The 19,928-nt window shown below is 33.7% G+C and overlaps 1 protein-coding gene across 1 annotated transcript in view; it reads left to right on the forward strand.

Annotated features, from left to right (window-relative positions):
- The window catches only part of fzr (fizzy and cell division cycle 20 related), a 59,189-nt gene that overhangs the window by 35,388 nt on the left and 3,873 nt on the right, over positions 1 to 19,928 (forward strand). Inside the window, exons 3-9 of the mRNA XM_085192760.1 lie at positions 7,941 to 8,051; positions 8,401 to 8,523; positions 15,353 to 15,487; positions 15,842 to 15,956; positions 16,412 to 16,533; positions 18,588 to 18,756; positions 19,369 to 19,478. Of these exons, the coding sequence (XP_085048886.1) occupies positions 7,941 to 8,051; positions 8,401 to 8,523; positions 15,353 to 15,487; positions 15,842 to 15,956; positions 16,412 to 16,533; positions 18,588 to 18,756; positions 19,369 to 19,478 (885 nt within the window). The remainder of the gene's footprint in view (positions 1 to 7,940; positions 8,052 to 8,400; positions 8,524 to 15,352; positions 15,488 to 15,841; positions 15,957 to 16,411; positions 16,534 to 18,587; positions 18,757 to 19,368; positions 19,479 to 19,928) is intronic.

Genomic DNA, 19,928 nt, shown 5'->3' on the forward strand with positions numbered 1-19,928 from the left:
CACAGTCATGCTCTGGCTTCATTGTACAAGTCCTTCTAATTTCCAATACCTCTTAGCAGCACTCGCAATTTCATATTAATTATATCGAAACTATTTTTTTCTAATGCCCACCGGTGTTTGTACGAGCCGTATTCGTGGCCTTGATTGTTTGATGTCATTTACTGACACAAAATATATAAATATATATAAATATATATAGAGGCACTTACGTGCCTCTATATATATTTATATATTTTTATTTTACAACAATGATCGAAAGTCCGCTGATTGACATTTACAAGTCACCAATCATCATGCATATGTCCCATATGCTATCTGATATATGGGATGGTGGAGTTTCCTGTGACAAAATCATTGACTGACATCCCACGGCGAGAATATGTACCTTGACAATAAGCTTTTTTATTGGCCGATTGCTAGGTATTAAATCTATTCTGAACCTAAATGATTTGGATATCCTAGGCGTATATTAGACGTTCGTTTGCCGCTATTGTTATTCGATCATTTAAAAAAGAAATGAAAAATATATTCACAATCACAATGCCCGAATCCTGCTCAGACACCCACATGCAATGCGCTTGCCTCTATAATAGCCGGGTACAATAGTTTTTAAATGTATTTTGTTATTTATTAATTTGAATTGATGATGCTTGTATGAGATGATGCCATTTTTATATTTTTCCTCCTGTTATATCTAAATTTTTTTCAATTTTCCAAACGTTGTTAGCTGCCGTGTTGTCAGCTTTTAAGTGGTCAGAAGTGGTCATCCGTGTTTTCTAAGTGGTTTGTTTATTGAATCAACACCTACCGGTACGCGAGGGAATTTCGCGAGAAGCATCTACTCGGCCTTAATTTTTTTTCCCACTATATCAACAACTCCTTGTTTGTGGAGGCTTTTGCGATCGAGGCCCGATAGGGTTTCCTTTGTTTGTAGTCTTAAGTCAATTGAATCAGCATATAGGAGTAAAATTCGCGACACCATTTTTAAATTAGCCATACTTTTAAGTGAAACCACATAAAAAACGTTGAGATTTTACGTTCGTATTGATTTTCTTTTCTTTCTTGCCTGGCTGTTATCATATCTTGCAGCTTAATTATAATTAATTTTGAGGATAATTATTTTATATTTCTTTTTGGTCTCTCGAAGAGAGATTTACGCCTCTATGGATGTAATGTATAAACAAGATATATTTTTGTAGCTGTGGGGTTAATTTTGTAGATTATTTTTCTACAATGATTTTATATATTCAAATAAGTTCCGTGTTTAATATTTGTTATTCTCTCCACACCGGATCACTGAAAGTCCGATGGTACGGCTTCTGTACTGTACTGTAGTTTATTTTTGTTTTATTGTTGCGCATCTGACGTGACCTGTTTACGGATACGTGCAGCACCTAAAATGTGCCATTCATTTATAGTACCAATCAATCTGCTATCTAAGATCTAGTAGGACATGGTGGATTTCTAGCTTTTTATGCGTCTGCCGTCTGAGGTTAATAAACTTGGAATTCTGATTGCTCATTCATCTTACATCATTGTGGTTTTATGTTATATTGAAATTTTTCTTTTACCTTTTTTCTCAAGATTTCTGTCCGTATCATTAGCGTAATGCCTGCGTACATTACATTTTGTATTTCTTAATTCGTTTAATGCAGTGCTTTGCAGTTTCCCCGGAGTTGTCAAGTTTAATTTTCAACCTGTCACTTGTTGCTATCTTCAGATTCGTTGGAGACTTGATGTATATTTTATTTTTTGCTCTGATTTTGGAGTTTTTATACGACAATATTGAATTTATAGTTGACATTAACTATGAAAGCTGATACGTGTAGGAGTGAGTAATGTTTCGCATGCACAATTCTCATATCATATTCAGTCGTCTAGGTTTAATGCCGTTTCTCGAGATACCGTTTTTTTCTGCTATTCCCCTATACCTCATATTTTATTTAAATTAACATAGCGTTAATGAATGCTTCAACACATAAAGTGCAATAAAATGTTTACGACGTACATTTATATACATTGATTGAATTAATATAAAATGATATTATGATTTATTGTCTATATTATTGGGACCCTGTTTTTGATTGGAATTAAATGAGGATGTGTAAAGCAGATATATTTTATATAATAATAATTGGCTCTGGAGTCTGGACTAGGGTTTGTCGCCGTCTATTCATCACTATAATATCGTTTTGTGATCTATTGTGCGTCCCTTTTTGTCTATTTTTGTTGAATAAGGCAATTGTGCATAGAGGAAGTGGTCAATTGCTTCTATCTATACATTGGCCACAAATGAGCCTGGACTGTGTTGTCGCCGTCACACCATTCTCAGTTTTGTATATTTATTTTAATTTCCAGCTTCACGCTGTATCACGCATGTAGCAGGGTAGACAGAGTTAACCTAGTGTTAATACACCGCATTCTCCACCAGTACCAGAGTACCAGAGTACCAGAGTTTAGTAATGAAAATATGATTAAATAATAATTAATTCTCCCGAGTGGGATTCGAACTCACAACCGTAGCGTTACAGTCACACGCTTGGCCCCATACCACAACCACGGCCTGTTTATACAAATTATTTATTAATATATGGACCGTTTATTTTGAAAGTGGTGTAAGTCCATTTTTGAGAAAAATGAGCTATCACGTAATTCATGCTTAATTTAATGTAATTTTTTTATATATAACTAGTCCGTGTTTAATTTCTCAAAAAAAGCCCATATTTTGAACAACTTAAAATCGGTCGGTAAATGAAATTGCATAATCATCGACATACTAACCTTTAATTTTCTCGAAACAAAAGAAAATGAACTTACACCGCTTTCAAAATAAACGGTCCATATCAATATTAAGTTACACATTAGAATTATTCATTTTAATTCATAGTCTTTTTGTTTTAAAACTATGTAGGTGTTAGCAAAGTTGCACATTTATTTTTATTGCTATATGACGTGATTTCGGATTATTATATTATTCATATTCTTTGAACGTTTAGATGATGATGTTTTTTTGTTGCTTCAAAAACTAATTTGTCCAATCAAAATAGCATTAGTATATGAAATTGTTGGAGTTCTCAAACTTTTGCCGTGGTCACTGGTCAGCCTTTATAATCCGGCTTAGTGTGGTCGCACTTTGATATATTAGATAAATGATATTTTAATGCTTACGTAGACTGTTAGTCGCGTTACGTTTAATATTCTAATATATCAAAGGATTTTGTATCAACAAATCTCCGTGCCCAATTACAGAATTGAAGTTGAATTTCACGTGTCTCCTCCAAGATATCATCGCTTGAGCTGGAGACTTTTTTTTTATAGTAAGCGACATAACTATAAAAACTACTATGGTAAATCGAATCTCTGAATTTTTTATTCCGCTGATCTCAGTTAAATGTTTTTTTAGCTTCACGCTGTATCCCGCACACAGCAGAGAAGGCAGAGGGAAGCCAGTGTTAAGATGCTTCGTCCCCCATTTTCCGCCGAATTCTGGAGGCATTGCGTGTTGAGTGGTGGAGCTCAACGCCGCGCTTTGCCTTGACACCAGAGCGGAGAAATGTTAATATTAAATATTCCGTTTCCTCGAGTGATAATCAAACCCACACGTTTACATTCGCACTCCGTGCCCCTGCTCAACGACAGGTCTCAACCGACCAAGTTACATACCCATTTCTAAAACCAGTTGCAACATCCTTCAGGCAATTTTCGGCTTACGTAATACAATATTATGCATTTGTTTTTATCCATACCAAGGCCACCATGTCGACGGCCACTCGGGGGCGGGGCGGCTACTAAGTCAATATATCCTTAAGTGGCTGTTGTGAGTTAATCATCATGCAGAAACTGAATGCACTTTCCATCTTGTTTTACTGGTACCGTTAACGGTTCATTCATTTACTATGAACGGAATCCCAAAAGTCTAGTTTGGATTTTTTTTGATATTTGGGTAGGTTTAACGGGTTAGGTTGTTTTATCATGTGGAGGATAGTTTTGGTGCACGGGTACGAAGAGTAGGTAGAAGTGAAAGCGAGAGGTTGTGAGTTCGATTCCCACTCGATTTTCATTTTTTTATTCTGGTGTGAAATGCGCGGCGTTCAGTTCCGCCACTCAACACGCAATGCCTTCAGAATTCTGTTACGGAGAAAGTAGGCTACGGAGTATCTTAATACTAGGTTCCCCTCAGTCTACCTTGCCTCATACGAGATACAGAATAAAGCTGAAAAAGAAAAACAAATCTTGTAGTATAGCGTGCAAACTGCTTCTTTTATCAATAATATTTATTGTGCGTGCTCTCAACGTCCATGTTTACGTACAATTTTCTTATGTTTTGCTTGAAGTGGGTGTTACAGAATATATATAAAGTATGTCTATATTCGTTCATCGCGATATATCCTAAGATTCAAGTTTCTTAGTCCGAAGATACACCTAAACCACCTACCTACGTTATTAAATTCTATACAAAAGTCGAAATTATTATTCTCTTAAAACATCATCCTACGTTCAATCCCACGAAATTTGCGATGGTTTATGAACCATCTAGATTGTTGAAAAGGCACAATAAACCCGGGTTCACGGTCGTGATTATTGCCGTGAGTTTACGCGAATTGTGCAGTTTTTGCAGTCAGTTTATACGGAATTTTATTACCATTGTTAGTGCTATGTCAGACATTAAAAATGTTATGTTTTACTTATAATATTATGACATTTATCATGTCTAATATAGGGTAAAATGTGTCTTTATTATGGTATTATTTTGTAAAGTAGGTGTTTTACTATGGTATAACTATATACCATCATTTATATAGAAAGGTTTTTACGTAATTGGAAAATCAATATAGATTCTTTTTCTCAGGGTAGACAGAGGGAACCTAGTGTTAAGATACTCCATTACCCACTTTCTGCTAAATTTTCATAAATAATAATTCATTTCCTCGAGTGGAGATTGAACCCATAACCATTGCGTTACAGTAACACGCGTGTGCGCCTGCGCCGACGGCCTCGATATAGAAAATGTATGGTAGTTAAAATGATAAATTGAAATCTGCAAGTAAAAAAATCGCTGACAAATCGAGACGCTATCAAATGTGAGGAGTTGATTTTGTTACGTTAGAGTTTTTTTTTCAGTGTTTTTTTTTTACCTTGTAGTGTTGTACAAAAGGCTGCGGGTAGGCGAACCCTCCAAGGACTCTCGTTGCGCTTCAGGAGGTCGCTAGCCAATTCTGCTATTGTTTTTTTAAAGTTTTCTCTTATATGCGTTAATTAATGTTAATTAACATAGTTTCGTATATTATAGTTTTAGGTAGTTTTGAGCATTCGAATTATAGTGATATTTTAATATTTTTTACTGTTTTTTTTTTATATTGTATCATGTAGATTTTATAGTTTTTGTGTTGCCTAAAACAATATTTAATTACATTTACTCTTGCATGGAAAAAAGGTTATGAACTGAACTCAAATTTTTAACTAATGTATACAATTTATGAGATAAATAGGTTACGTTCCTTTTTTTACGCTGTATCCTGTAAGGAATCTGGGAACGAAGATTTAAGATACTCCTTTCCCATTAAGACATTTATTAAAGCGTGTTAAGTAAAGGAACTTAACCCGTATTTTGCCTAGTTATCAGAGCGAGTAAATAAAAATATTAAATATTACATTCTCCCTAGTGGGAATCGAATCCACAGCCTTCGCATTTACAATCACAAGCTTCTGTCTCTGCATCACGACGGCCTCATCAACGAAAAGCCCATTAGTGCTACCTTATACATACATCATATTATTTAACTAGTGGACCCGGACGCGGCTACGCCTGCTTGAACTATAAGCATATTTTCGCGTCGGTCATACTCATACTATGCCGCCCGAAGGCTAGGTCATTTCGAATCAGTGACATCTCCTTAATTATTTATTAGAATGTTATACAGCAAACTATAATTTCTATCTAGATGCAATGCTAAAAGTGACTATTATATTTATTTTCATAAGGATGGATGTCAAAATGTCGCGGTAACGGTTGCGTAGCGACGCGACGTTTGTTATTAACATGGCAGAATAAATTGCATGTCAAATTAGAAAATACTTTAAAATATATTAGTACATATGTGTAATGTAATATTATATAGCCTATAGCACTTCTGAAGAATGCAGCTTTCATACAAAACAAAAACAAAGTAAATCGATCCAGTAGATCCAGAGATCTTAGCGTTCAAACAAACAAACAAACAAACAAACTCTTCCGCTTTATTATATTAGTATAGATGTAGATACCAACACTTACTTTACCGTTCTACGCCGCTAATAGCAACACTTAAGTTAAAATTTCGTAACTCTAATGAAGTCTCTACACTGTTGTTATGTGTTTTTTTTATAGGCGGTGGAGGTACCTACCTACTTCCATTCGTTTACCGCGTTGAAATTAGTTGATTCAATTTGTCAGTGGTTTTTGCCGCATCAGTGTTTTCTGTTTCGCAACTTGAGCATTTGTCTTTTTTATTGCCACCAGTCTAATGAGTGCATCACCATTTGTTATTTTAACACCGGTTTCTAACGCCTCTTGTAGATCTTCGTTTTTTTTTGTGAGGCCCAATCACGATTCGTTTTGTAAGCTTCACGCTTTATCCCGCACATAGCGGGAGCAGAGGGAATCTGGGTACCTAGTTTTAAGATTCTATTTTCATTAACACATTTCCATTTTTCAATTTCAGCCGAATTCTGGGTGTATTGTGTATTGACTGGCGTAAATCAACGCCGCGCAAAAATATCAAATGTTTATTTTTTTCAAGTAGGAATCGAACCCGCTACCTGCCACGTTTATAGTCGTACGCTTGTGCCCCTGCGCCATTTCTGGTATCTACGATTCGTCGACTTGACCAATATTCTATTGTTTGTTAGTAGCTGCGAAGTCAATTTAGACAGAAATCTAACTCTATTATTCTCGTCATCGTATCTTGATTAGTTTTTCTATCGGCCATAATGAGAATGTCGAACTTTCGACCGTTTCGATTTTTTCCCCCCCTTCCACAGTAATAAACTTTATTTTTATTATTTTTTTGCACGCACACTTAGAAATACTTCTTTAGAAGATCTGTTAAGTAGTTAAAGGATTTCGATTAAATTTAATTTATTTCCTTGTCCATTTATTTTATTAGCTCTCAAGTTGTCGAATGTTGATTGAATAACAAACAACATGTCTTTAAGAGCTATATGCAGTTTGGTCTCAGCTTTATCTGTACGACCAATATATTTTAGTATAGGTATAGTAATAAAATACTTGTTAATATTCCGGTCTTTTTAATGTAATTTAATATTTATATCAAATATGTTAGAAATAATCGATTTTATTACATTTATTACGTTGTTGCAGCTATAATTGGCTATATTTTTGGATGAACATTTAATACTTGTTATAATATTAGAAATATTTTTATTTATCGCTCAAATCCAAGTTGAAAAACCTATTGTCGTAATAAAAGCCAACCCTAAAACAATAAAAGATTCGATATTTTCATCATTCGACTTTGAAATATTGAATTAGGTGTTCATTTTGTCATGTTTATTAGTTGATGTTTTTTTTTCTATACAATTTACTTGTTTTGGTGCATTTTATTGATATGATACTAACTTGATGGGATGTAAAATGTATATTTGTATGCATATATGTTTACGGTCGCGAATTCTAGAGGTTATTAAGCGTTGTTTTTACGTGTGACCTTATCCTTTTAAACGTATGGATTATGTGTAAAATCCTATCCTATAAACGTATGGACTATTATGTGGAAAACCCTAATTATGATAGTTCGTACAATGTGTGGATCTAATACTTTAACGACAATTAGTTTAAGTTAAATGTGCGAATATTACTAATGCGCTATGGAGTTCTAAAAAGAATACTGGTCTAAGTCTGTTAAAAATACATATTAAAAATAGTGTTTTTCTTGTTACAGGAAAATATAGATCCGTCACCGTACAGCTTATCACCAGTATCAGCAAAATCACAGAAGCTACTGCGGTCCCCGCGCAAGGCGACGAGGAAAATTTCTAGGATTCCTTTCAAGGTGAATATTCATATATTGAATTATGCTTTATTTTCAATTACTATCTGTGTTGCTATAAGTAAACTTTATAATATCTGCATTAGTCTAATATTACTATACTGAGTTATTCTAAAAATCAACTTGTGGTTTTATTTTTACTGATTCTGAACTCTGTAAGATGTTATCATAAATATGAATAATTGCAGATTATTCTTATTGTCATATTAAGATATTTTTTATATAGAACTGGCTAAAAAGACTACCTTGCGATACACTATAATAAACCTTGCCATAATTTCTACCTTATAATTTTTTGAAATAAATTTATTGTTTTTATTACAATTTACATGAATTCTATTGAATATTCTAGGTGCTAGACGCCCCAGAGCTACAAGACGACTTCTATCTAAATCTAGTGGACTGGTCTGCCCAGAACGTCCTCAGCGTCGGTCTTGGGAGTTGTGTATATTTATGGAGTGCTTGCACCAGCCAGGTGAGATACAAATACATTGGGGTTTTGCTACTTTTACTTTTATATTAGGTATTGCATGAAAATTATTCTGTATTATTTAAGAAAATGAAGGGAAGCTGGAAGTGGATTATTTTTTTCTATGCGTTATAGCTAAAGTCTGAACTAAATGTCCTCAGAAACCGATAGTTTACAGGTACATACTTACAAATTTTATTATTCTATAATTCTGGGAATGGACTAAGTTACAGCTTCTAGTGTTACCATTACGCCTTTTCTTGTTACATTTTACATATAGAACAGGTTAAATTATTCTTGAAGGTCCAAGAAATGCCTCTACTTGCATTTTATTTAAGCAAGTTCCACTAACTCGTATAAAAATCTGCAATGTTTTATTCAAATGTCTAAGCAATTCCTAAGCAAGTTTTTTTTTGCCCTATTTATATTTGAGCTTTAACACTGACCAAAAACACCTCGCGTCATAAAATATATTAAACGACTATTTATCGGCCGCGATATCTGTTAAATATCTTCGTTATAATACGATTCGAAAAAGAACGGAAATCACACAAAAAATACAACTTCATATTTATTATTTTTCGTATTTTTAGGGTTCCGTACCTCAAAAGGTAAAGACGGAACGTTTATAAAATAATTTTATTGTCCGTCTGCCTCTATGACTGTCTGTCTGTCTGTGAAAGTCATTTATTTAAAGATCACGTGGAGGTATTTCAAGTTAAATATAACATCAATGTCTACAGTTCTTGGAGCACGAAAAAATTAGCTTCTAAGTTGAGGCAATCAAAAGATACAAGTAATGAAATTTGGCGGATACAAGGAACCCTCTGTAGGCGAGTCCGACTCACACTTGACCGGTTTTTATGCAAAATAACAGACCTAATGCAAATATATGTTATACCTAAATAATAATGTGCAATCTAAAATGTCATTGGCCCACGAGGGGATCGAACCCGCGACCTTCGCGTTCTTAGCGCGACATAAAAAACTGAACTAAGTTGATGGGTCGTTGTCATTGTTGTCGGAAACTTCGTGTATTATCTATATCTATAAACTCTGTCAGAATTATTTTTATTATGAAACAAAATTATGCAATGTTTTTGTTTATTATTTTTTCTTTACTTTTCAATAGACATAACAAAAGTAAGCTCCAGTATGTTACAATAGATATATTTTCTAGAAAAATAAATATATAGTTTAGTGAGAAAAATAGTTTAGTGACATATTACTCCGCTCCCCACTTTTAAAGGAAAAGTTCGAGTTTCCCCAGATACTCTAACGTTTCCTCCAAAATAAATTGTCAGGTTGATAGTCTTTAAAAAATAAAATATGTTTTTTTCTCAGACATAAACTAAAATATAACAGTGTTTTTTTTATTTTTATAACATTATGTTCACGCTTTCTGATCGATAATAATAAAATATATAATATTTATCATTATTTATAAACGAACATAACATGAAACATTACTGTCACGAAAATGACACGAAATTATTTAAATTGATAAACCTGTTTCTGCACACGCCATAAAATTCGTCTAGCTCATTGCATCTTGTTTAGACGGATTGCGTGAAGCGCAAGCGTGATAGAAATAAACACGCGGTTCGGATAGCGCCGCGTGTTACATATTTTTATAGTTACTTTTGGATTTGATTCCCATTCGGGGAAGACTTGAGTTCACACTCGAGTTCTGTTACTCGGAAGTCTCAGAATGTATGGCACGGAATAAACGGAGTGTCATACCACTAGGTTTCCACTGCCTATCCTATTGCATGCGGGATACAAGCTGAAAAAAAAAATAAACCAGTTTCTATACGCGATATTATAATATGTGAATTCGTCTAGTGCTAGTCCATTGCATCTTATTAAGATGGATTACGTGAAGCGTAAACGTGATAGAAATAAACACGCGGTCCGCGGGTAGCGCCGCGTGTTTTATATTTATATACTTTTCTTTTGTATTTGTTTGGCAGAATGAGATCACTGTATATATTGTATAATAAGTAGTGGTGGTAGTGATTTTTAGATTATTTTCTTTATTCTATATATATTTTAGTGGTATATCGATAATACTTAAATTGTAGAGTCGATGTTGTTTTTAGTTGCTTCAGTCTTTCAGTGTAGTTTAATATTTTTTTATAAAGTAAGTAAAGTACGCAGCACTGCAGAGGGAACCTAAAACATTGTGTTTCTATTGAGACACTTCCTTTCTCCATTTTCCGCCGAACTCTGGAGGTATTGCGTCTAGAATAGCGAAACTCAACTTTAATTATTCATCTGAAGGAAAAATTATCTTCATCTGTCCAGAATCTTCTGTCTAGTTCGTTTTTTTATATTTTTTTCAATTGATAGTGTTATCCGATTCCTTTTATTTTATTAAATTCTATCTATAAAATTACCTATTCATTATTATGTATTTTAGCTACCGAATGCTTGAATAGCTTCCGAATATCGGTAATTATTCGGTTTTTTATTTTAATCTTAGTTATTATATTTAGTTTTTTTTAATATAATTTTAATAACTGTCTCAGTTATTATATTGTTTTTCATCTATTATTACCTGTGCAGTAAAAACGGAAAGCCACCAGACCAATAATAATTATATTCATCCGGTAGCCAAATTAATGGATTCATCCATTCTTTGTATTTATAAAATATGACTCATTGAATTTGTAACTTGACACGAATCAAATATATTTAGCAGAGGGAGACGGAGTGTCTCAACCCTTGGTTCCCTCTGTCTACCCTGCTGTGTGCGGGATACAGCGTGACGCTAATCTAATTTTGATTTATGACTATGGTAATCTCTTTGATTACACGTATAAGAAAATTTAGTATACTTATCATATAATAAGATTTTCTTTATTATATTAAAAGGCAAGCTCGAAGGTTTAGTCTCGCGCCTTCGGGCACCATCACCAGGCCAGCAATCGATGGTTTTGACAATTTATCTACTTATGAAATAGGTGAAATTAAGCAATTTCATTTTTCATGAAAATATTAAATATTTGATTTCTCGAGTGGGAATCGAACCCACAACCATTATCACCATTTACACCGTGTTGGTGTAAAATAAAATAAAATTAAAATGATAAAATCGTATCGTCCAAATATACGTATATCACTATTTTACTATTAGCCATAGAGAACCCAAAAAACAAGATAGATTCTGCCATTGCATTACCGGTGCAGGTTCCAGTTCAATTATGTAGACGGTTTTTTTTTGTTCACCATTAAACCAGTATTAGACGTTTGGTATTGCTATACGAATGCTAAGTTAATTTTATAATTACACCTATATAAATGTCCAATTTTTGTATTTTTATTGTATGGGTTTTGATGAATTTTTATACTTTATGTCTCACGTCTCGTCCCGGATGTAAAAGTTGGTGTAAATTGCAATCGGGTTTTTTCAGTCTTAAGATTTTTTTATTACTTGTGTTTTTGCGTTAGTAGAAGAAGTAGAAGCTAACTGTTTTGGGCTTATCAAAATTTCACCTTTTTTGTTAGGTACGTAGTCTATATGTAATACTAGCGGCCCGCTCGCGGTTTCACCCGCGTGAACTATGTTATTAATAATTTCTGTCTCCATGACTACGTCCTAGTGACGTCTATGCAAAATTTGAGACTCCTAGCATTTGTAGTAACTTACAAGTTTCGTACAAATTTTCAACCCCAAAAATAACCCCTTAGAAGTCGAATATTGCAAATTCCCGTCTTAGCGAGCACCTACGTCCTATAAGTAACTCCTATGCAAAATTTGAGATTCCTAGCACTTGTAGTTCCTGTGATTTCGTGATGAGTGAGTGACCTTTCTATTTTATATATATAGATTACATCAACGCGAAACTAGGTTCCCTTCGCCTGCTACATAAAGAATACCGCGTGTGGCTAAAAAAAATTACTTCCTTCTTACCTTCAAATAGCAAGGTAGACAGAGGGAACCTAGGTACCTAGTGATACGAAAATCCTCTCCCCAATTAAACGAAACTTAATCAATATTATGCAAAGTTAAACCTAGTTTTTTTTAACTTTAATTTTTTGTTGATTCTAAATGATAAAAGAGCCATTTTATTATTGCACAATTTAATAACAATACTATTCAATTGCCATATTATTCACGTTTCCGGATTCCCTCGACATTATTCAAACGCATTGAGAATTGTTTCTTTTAAAAGCCAAAGGTCTACGTCCTTATTGAAAGGTTGGACTTGTAACTTAAATATTTATCTAACTATAGACTAGTTACGTACAATTTGGTTTTAATATGGTTCTAATAGTAATATACATTGGTAAACTAGCGGACGCGCGCAGCTTCGCTTGCGTATTTAGGGGTGAATTCTAATAAACCACAAAACATGTGTTCAATGAAATATTTTTAAATAAAAATCGGTGGCGATTTAATTTTTTTTCCATACAAACTTTCAACCCCTATATCACCCCTTTAGGGTTAAAATTTTTCAAAATCCCTTCTTAGTGGATGTCCAGATTACGAAAGTAAAGATTTGTCCAAATTTCACGTTTCTACCATTAGGGGTTACGGCTGTGCGTGCGTCTTACCTCAGTCAGTGAGGACAAGTCCTTTTATATATATAGATTAGTACTCTTTATAATAAAAATATTATAATTGTGAAAGTGTGTGGGGATAGATATGTTTGTTCCACTTTCGAGAAAAGGCTACTTACTAAACGAAATTTTACATAGAATTTAAGCGAGCGAAGTCGCGTTTGAAATATGTACCTATCTGGAAATCAGCTCCTTAAATCCGCAAAATTCTCAAAATTCGCAAATTCTTTGCGGATTTTTTTATTTAGATATATATAGACAGGTAATATCTAAATCGGTATAAAAGGGAAAATTTAAAAATTATTTCAAAGTCAAAATAAAGGATTGGAAGGCTCGAAAGATACAGCTACTCGCTAATGTTTTCCCCCGAATGGGAATCGAACCCACACACTCTAACATAATATATACCTATATATCTAGCAGCATAATTAAAAATAGTACTCCAATCCCAGCACAGTAGCCAAGTTTTGTGGGCGTGACGCGTTCGCGGGGGTAGACGGGTTCTAGATCGGCGGAGTACTCGGGACGATGACCCTCTAGTACGTTCGTACTAATAATACTAGCCCTGATAACACGCTTGCAGTATGGATTGCGAATACGAAGCATTAGATTAATAATGATATAAAAAATATTGATTTTTTTTGTATAGTTATATGCTGCATCCCGCAAGGTAAGCAGAGGGAACCTAGAGGGAACTTCCTTTACCCACGAAGCGCCGAATTTTCGTGATATTGCGGGTTGCGTCGCGGAATTTAACGCCACGCTTCATTTTGTTACCAGAGCGAGGCTTGTTAGACTGATCGGGATTGAACCCACAACCGTCGCGCTCACTCAGACTGCGGAGACGGCTTTGAAAATAAATTTTAACTATCGTAATTAGTGTTCGGGGAAAGAGATTTTATCTAACGATTTTATCGACAAAATTTCAATTTTATAACGTCAATCAACCATTTTATATTCTTGTTTCTAAGTGCAAAAAGTATGAAATTATAAATACATATACATAAAAAAATATTAAATTATTGGCTCGCGTCGCGTCCAGTTTTTGCTCAAATTGTAGAAACGTAATTTCCTTACACTTCAAAATTGTTGTAATTATTTTTAAGTTGTTAAAGTAAATATACACTTTTTTATATTTACTTTAATGTAAATGTTATACTGTTTTTTATTGGTTTTGGGTTTTTTTGCGCAACGCCGCACAGTGAAATGAAAAAATAAAGTCAACTTCACGCTGTATCCCGCACCCAGCAGGATGGGCAAAGGCAACCTAGTGTTAGACATTCTGTTCCCCACTTTCCGTCGAATTCTGGAGGCATTGCGTGTTGAGTGGCGGAACTTAACGCCGCACTTTACCTCGACACCAGAGCGAAGAAATGAAAATATACAGTTAAAAAAATATTTCACAGTATAATGCCAAACGTTTTTTTCCTTTTAAATTATACTGATTGTAACAGATATGCACTATCAGGGGTAAAGATAAAAGCCAGAAAGCTTAAATTGAACAGATTACGCAAATTACGGGGTCAATGTTTGTCAAATGATAAAAAAAGTTTTTTTTCTTTTACCTTAAATTTACTCTTAACTATTGATAAATCGAGGATTTTTTTAAGAAGAAAAAGAAAAATGTGTAAAAATAATTTGGTTTTGTTCATTGTTTTGGCATCTGGTACTCTCGACTGTAAACGCAAAGGTTATGGGTTCGAGTCCCACCAGAGGTAATTAACTATTTTCGTTTCGTTGCTCTAGTAACAAGGTATAGCGCCGAGTTTAGTTCCGCTATTTATGTCTCGAAAATTGGGCGGAAGTTAAAAAAGTAATTGCGTCAACTACTTCTGCCACCTGCAATGCTTATAGCGTTATATCTCTATTAATGTAAATTTTGTTAGTTGGCACTTGAATCTAAAAATAACGGATTTTAAATTCTTTAATTTTATTTTAACTTTGATTTAATTAAAATAATCTTTCGCACTTTTTAGATTTTGCTTAAGTTTGTGCACAAGTTCTTATATACCTGTGGTTTTGAACTCAGTTTTTTTATTAGTGTTTTTGCACGTAAATACTAAGAGTTATAATAAAAAAAACATTCATAATACGAATCTTATACGTATATTTTGTAAAATATGCGTTATACCTAATATACTAATTTTCTAGTTTAAAAGGTAGTTTTTACATAAAGAATATTGTAAAAAAAACAAGAATTATCGTTTTTATTTTCGTCTTTTATATAGAAGTTTTTCTTATTAATAATATTATTTAATGTTTTTTTCAGGTAACACGCCTATGCGATTTGTCTTCAGAAGGTAACGCGGTTACGTCAGTGGCGTGGAGCGAGAGGGGTCACCTGGTCGCCGTTGGTACCCAGAAGGGTCATATTAGCGTTTGGGATGTCACTGAGAATAAGGAGGTTAGATTTCTTTTTATAATTTCACGCTGTATCCCGCACATAGTAGAGTAGGCAGAGGGAACCTGGGAACTTTGTGTTAAGACATTCCGTTCTCCAGTCAGACACTTTGGTTCCCCGGTAATTTTTATACCGAATTAATCACTAATTTGATAGCTGAATTATTTTTATATCTAAAAACAAGTAACGATTTTTTTTGTACATATATATTTTTTATTTGATTTCATAGTATTTTTTTTTTAGTATTTTTATATTTAAGCTTATATTAAAGATTTGGATATTGATAAGAATGTTCAAAGATTTAGAATTTATTTAAAGTTTTTATAATAATAATAATAATATATTTTATAATCACAGGTTACAAAATTGCAAGGGCACATAGCTCGCGTGGGTGCCCTGGCGTGGAATGGCGACATACTGAGCTCAGGTTCCAGAGACAGACATATTAGACAAAGAGATACCCGGACACCACGTGAGTGTATATTTATTTATCTTTCGTATTGTATAGGAAAGGCAGATAGAATAAAATGATAAGATGCATCTTTCTCCAAGCTAAGCCCAATTTCCTTTAGTTGATTTGCGAAAAATAAATTTAATTATAATTATTCCCCTTCTTAGAGATCGTACCCACAACGTACCAACGCATTAACAGTCAGCTGCCCTACTCCACCATGACGGCCTCAATGCAGAAGTCATTTTACCATTCGACATGACCTGCGATCAAATGATAATTTAGTATAAGCAAATATTTTCTAATACTTAATTTGTTTTGATTGGAAATTACTTTGAAAATGGTGGGTCCATTTTATATAAAATAGCTATAGCCTTCGGTAAATGGACTATTCAATAAAAGTTCCTGAGCCTAGCGCGTTCACCCATACTCCTCAGTTTTTTAACATAGATAATAAAGAATATTTTTTCTTTCAGCATCCCAATCGTCCCGGATATTACAAGGACACAGGCAAGAAGTGTGTGGCTTGAAGTGGTCGCCCGACGGTCAGTCACTAGCGTCTGGTGGCAATGATAACAAACTTTTTGTATGGTCTAATGTAAGTAGTTTTTTTTATTTTTTACGTATTTTAATATTAGTTGCAAATTTAAAATTAAAAATAGACAATATTTAAAATAGACGATAAAATTTAAAATAGACAATAGTGTTCTTTTCAAGTACAGTAGTTTTCAGTACTTCATTCCTTCGGGTGGGAATCGAACCCACGTTAAATCAAACAAACTCTTCAATTTTATCATATTAATACAGATTTACGCTCCATACTACTTCTATTATGCAATAACTAAATTATTCGCAGTGACTCGTTTCTTAGTAACCATGACGATATTATGTTCGCAAGAAAACATTATATTTTATGCATTAATATTTATAAGGAAAAGTATCGATTTTCCTCGCTTTAGGAATTTCAATTATATGTATTTATATTTACACAAAAAATATAAAATAATTTCCTAAACGACATCGCCGTTAGCTGTACAATTTTTTGTGATATATAAAAGAAAGAAAAAATAACTTAAATATCTTTTTTAGGTAATTACAAATTCTTTTCCTTGGTCGTAATGCACGATCGAGAATACGACTTTTTGAAAGTAATTTTTCACAAATTTAATTATTGAACTTATCTAAAAAGAGGAAAATGGGTAAAGATAACCATATTGGATATTATTTATATGAGGATATCCTGTAAATAGTTCTAAATAAAGCGTAAGACAGACACTTTGCGGTGTATAGATAAAAGTTTGTGGTCATTCGTTTTATTATATTAAAAAAAATGTATTTAACCTCATATTTCCCTATTATGTTTTTGTTATAGTAAACACAGTGTAAATAACAGATATTGTCTCATTTTTAATTATTTCATAATTTGGATAAAAAAATAGTTTTTTTTTACAAAACGTGTAACAATTTAAACGTCACGCAATATTACATACATACTAAGTTGGCAGTGAGAACCTAGTGTTTAGACACTCTGTTCTTCAACTTTTATAACAAAATAATATAAATACAAAGTATATTTTTTTAGACGACCACGTCGTCGTTAAATTTAAGGGTACATAAATATACCCTTATATACCTTTAAAATTAAGATGTCTCTGATTAGATAAAGACACTGACACTGTCTCTAAATGGATAAACGGATAAATCACGCATCAACGTTCACCAGACTTGATGCGGTCAAACGCAAGCCTATTCCATATAAAAAAAAAAAAAAAAATCACATATCAGGTCGATATTAATATTTTAATAAATATTTTCATATTTGTGACTCATTTACCAAATATGAGAAAATTATTAATATTATTAGTAACATTCTATTAAAATAGGTAATTTGAAAACATTTGTAAACCCATAAATGTAATTACTATATATTATGTAAAGATAACAATTAAATATGTTTGACATGTGTATACTCGTAAAATGTTGTCTTACCAGTGACGAGTATCGTCGAAGATCATATGTTAGTTTTTTTTAGCTTCAATAGCGAAGGGATACATCGGTGACGGGACACATGGTAGGCAGAGGGAATCTGGGAACCTAGTGTTAACCTCTGTTCTAATTGAGACACTTCCGTTACCTATTTTCCGCCGAATTCCGGAAGCATTGGGTGTTGAGTGGAATGAAAAAAAATTCCCTCTACGGGCAATCGAACCCACAACCTGTCGTATTTACATCGGCACGCTTATGCCCCTGTGCTTGACCTCTCTCTCTCTATCTGGCCGGTGGCATGGTCTCATATATTGGTTTTTTTTATTATTTATAATTTGGAAATACGAATTGAGTCATTGTAATTAGTAGTTAATGTATATAATTACTCATTTGAATGAGTTTATCACATTTTTTTTATATTCTCAAATAAAAAGCCGGAAGCAAGATTGCTCAAAATTGTGAAATCATTTTATACCTGTATTGAGAATTTTACGTCTTATAGATTCATTTTGTTAGTCTTTTAAAATTATTATTATTATTCTTATAAACACGGTCGACAAAGGCTGAAAACGTACCTGTAGCTCCTCTGGTGTAATGCGGCAGTAATTACTTACCATCACCTTATTTTTTTATTAAATAAAATGTAATTTCATCCCTCCCTTCCAGCATTCAACATCGCCCGTCCAGACCTACTCAGCGCACGTGGCAGCGGTGAAGGCAATAGCCTGGTCACCTCATCAGCACGGACTCCTGGCTTCCGGTGGTGGTACCGCCGACCGGTGCATACGGTTCTGGAACACGCTGACGTCGCAGCCTATGCAGTGTGTTGATACTGGTGAGATTATTGTTATTATACTTGTTTTTGTTTAGCTTAAGGGGGGTGTATATTGCAGGGTAGGTAGAGGGAACCTAATGTGAAAACACTTTGGTTTCGGTCACGTTTCGAAATATTGTGTGTTGAGCGGTGGAAGTTGCTGAACTTTGTCTTTTTACCAGAGCGAGGCAGAGGAAATCAAAGTATTAAATATAGATTCATTGCATAGAGTAATTCGCACCCGCACGCTGTGCCACTGCTCCACTACCGACTCTTGCTGTGGAAGTTATAAACTTATATTATATACAATCCTGTTGATTTTCTTGCCGATTTTTCTCGAGAAAGAAAGCATGTTGCTTCTTATGAATAAAATTATTTTGATGTGATTTTCAGTTTCACACTTTATTCTATGAGATTAATAGTGAAACTAAAAAAAAGTGAAATTAAGCGAAAAAGGCTCTTCCGTTCTATCCTGCTTCATATAGCATGACATGGTGATGATGGCAGGGTTGACTTTAAAAAATAAAAAAAATAAAAAATTATAAACAAAATTGTAGACATTTTATACTATATTACAATTATTAATGTTAGGAAAAAAATGTAAATTTTACTTAATATTTTATTTTTTTATAGGTTCCCAAGTCTGCAACTTGGCGTGGTCGAAGCACTCCAGCGAATTGGTGTCCACACACGGTTATTCACAAAATCAAATATTAGTGTGGAAATATCCTTCTCTCACACAGGTATCTATATTATTTTAGATATAACTGTGAGTTTTTTAGCTTACAACTGCATCTGGCACATGGCTGGATAATCAGAGTTAAGAAAACCTAAAAAGAAAGTTTAACCCAGTGTTGAGACACTCCGTTCTCCTTCAGACGGTTCAGTTCCCCAGCCATTAAGACAGTTCCGTTCCCCACTATCACCTGAATTTTGGACGCATTGCGTGATGATTGATGGAACTTACCGCAGCGAGTTTTTTGTTACGAGAGCGAGAAATACAAAAAAATTTCGACTGAGAATTTAATTCGAAACCTGTCGCTTTTACAGTTACGCTTGTGCTCCTGCACCACGTTTCGCCTCTAACATAGAATTTCGTTGACAACTAAGACATCAGAATGTTATATTTTTTGAACTTGTTTAATAAAATAATAAATTTTTAAAAATCATAACACTTTAGGATTAAGAATCAT

Source organism: Heliconius melpomene, chromosome 11 (assembly GCF_056956725.1).
Source record: "Heliconius melpomene rosina isolate 202511_hmr_F chromosome 11, ASM5695672v1, whole genome shotgun sequence".
Taxonomy (NCBI): Eukaryota; Metazoa; Arthropoda; class Insecta; order Lepidoptera; family Nymphalidae; genus Heliconius; species Heliconius melpomene.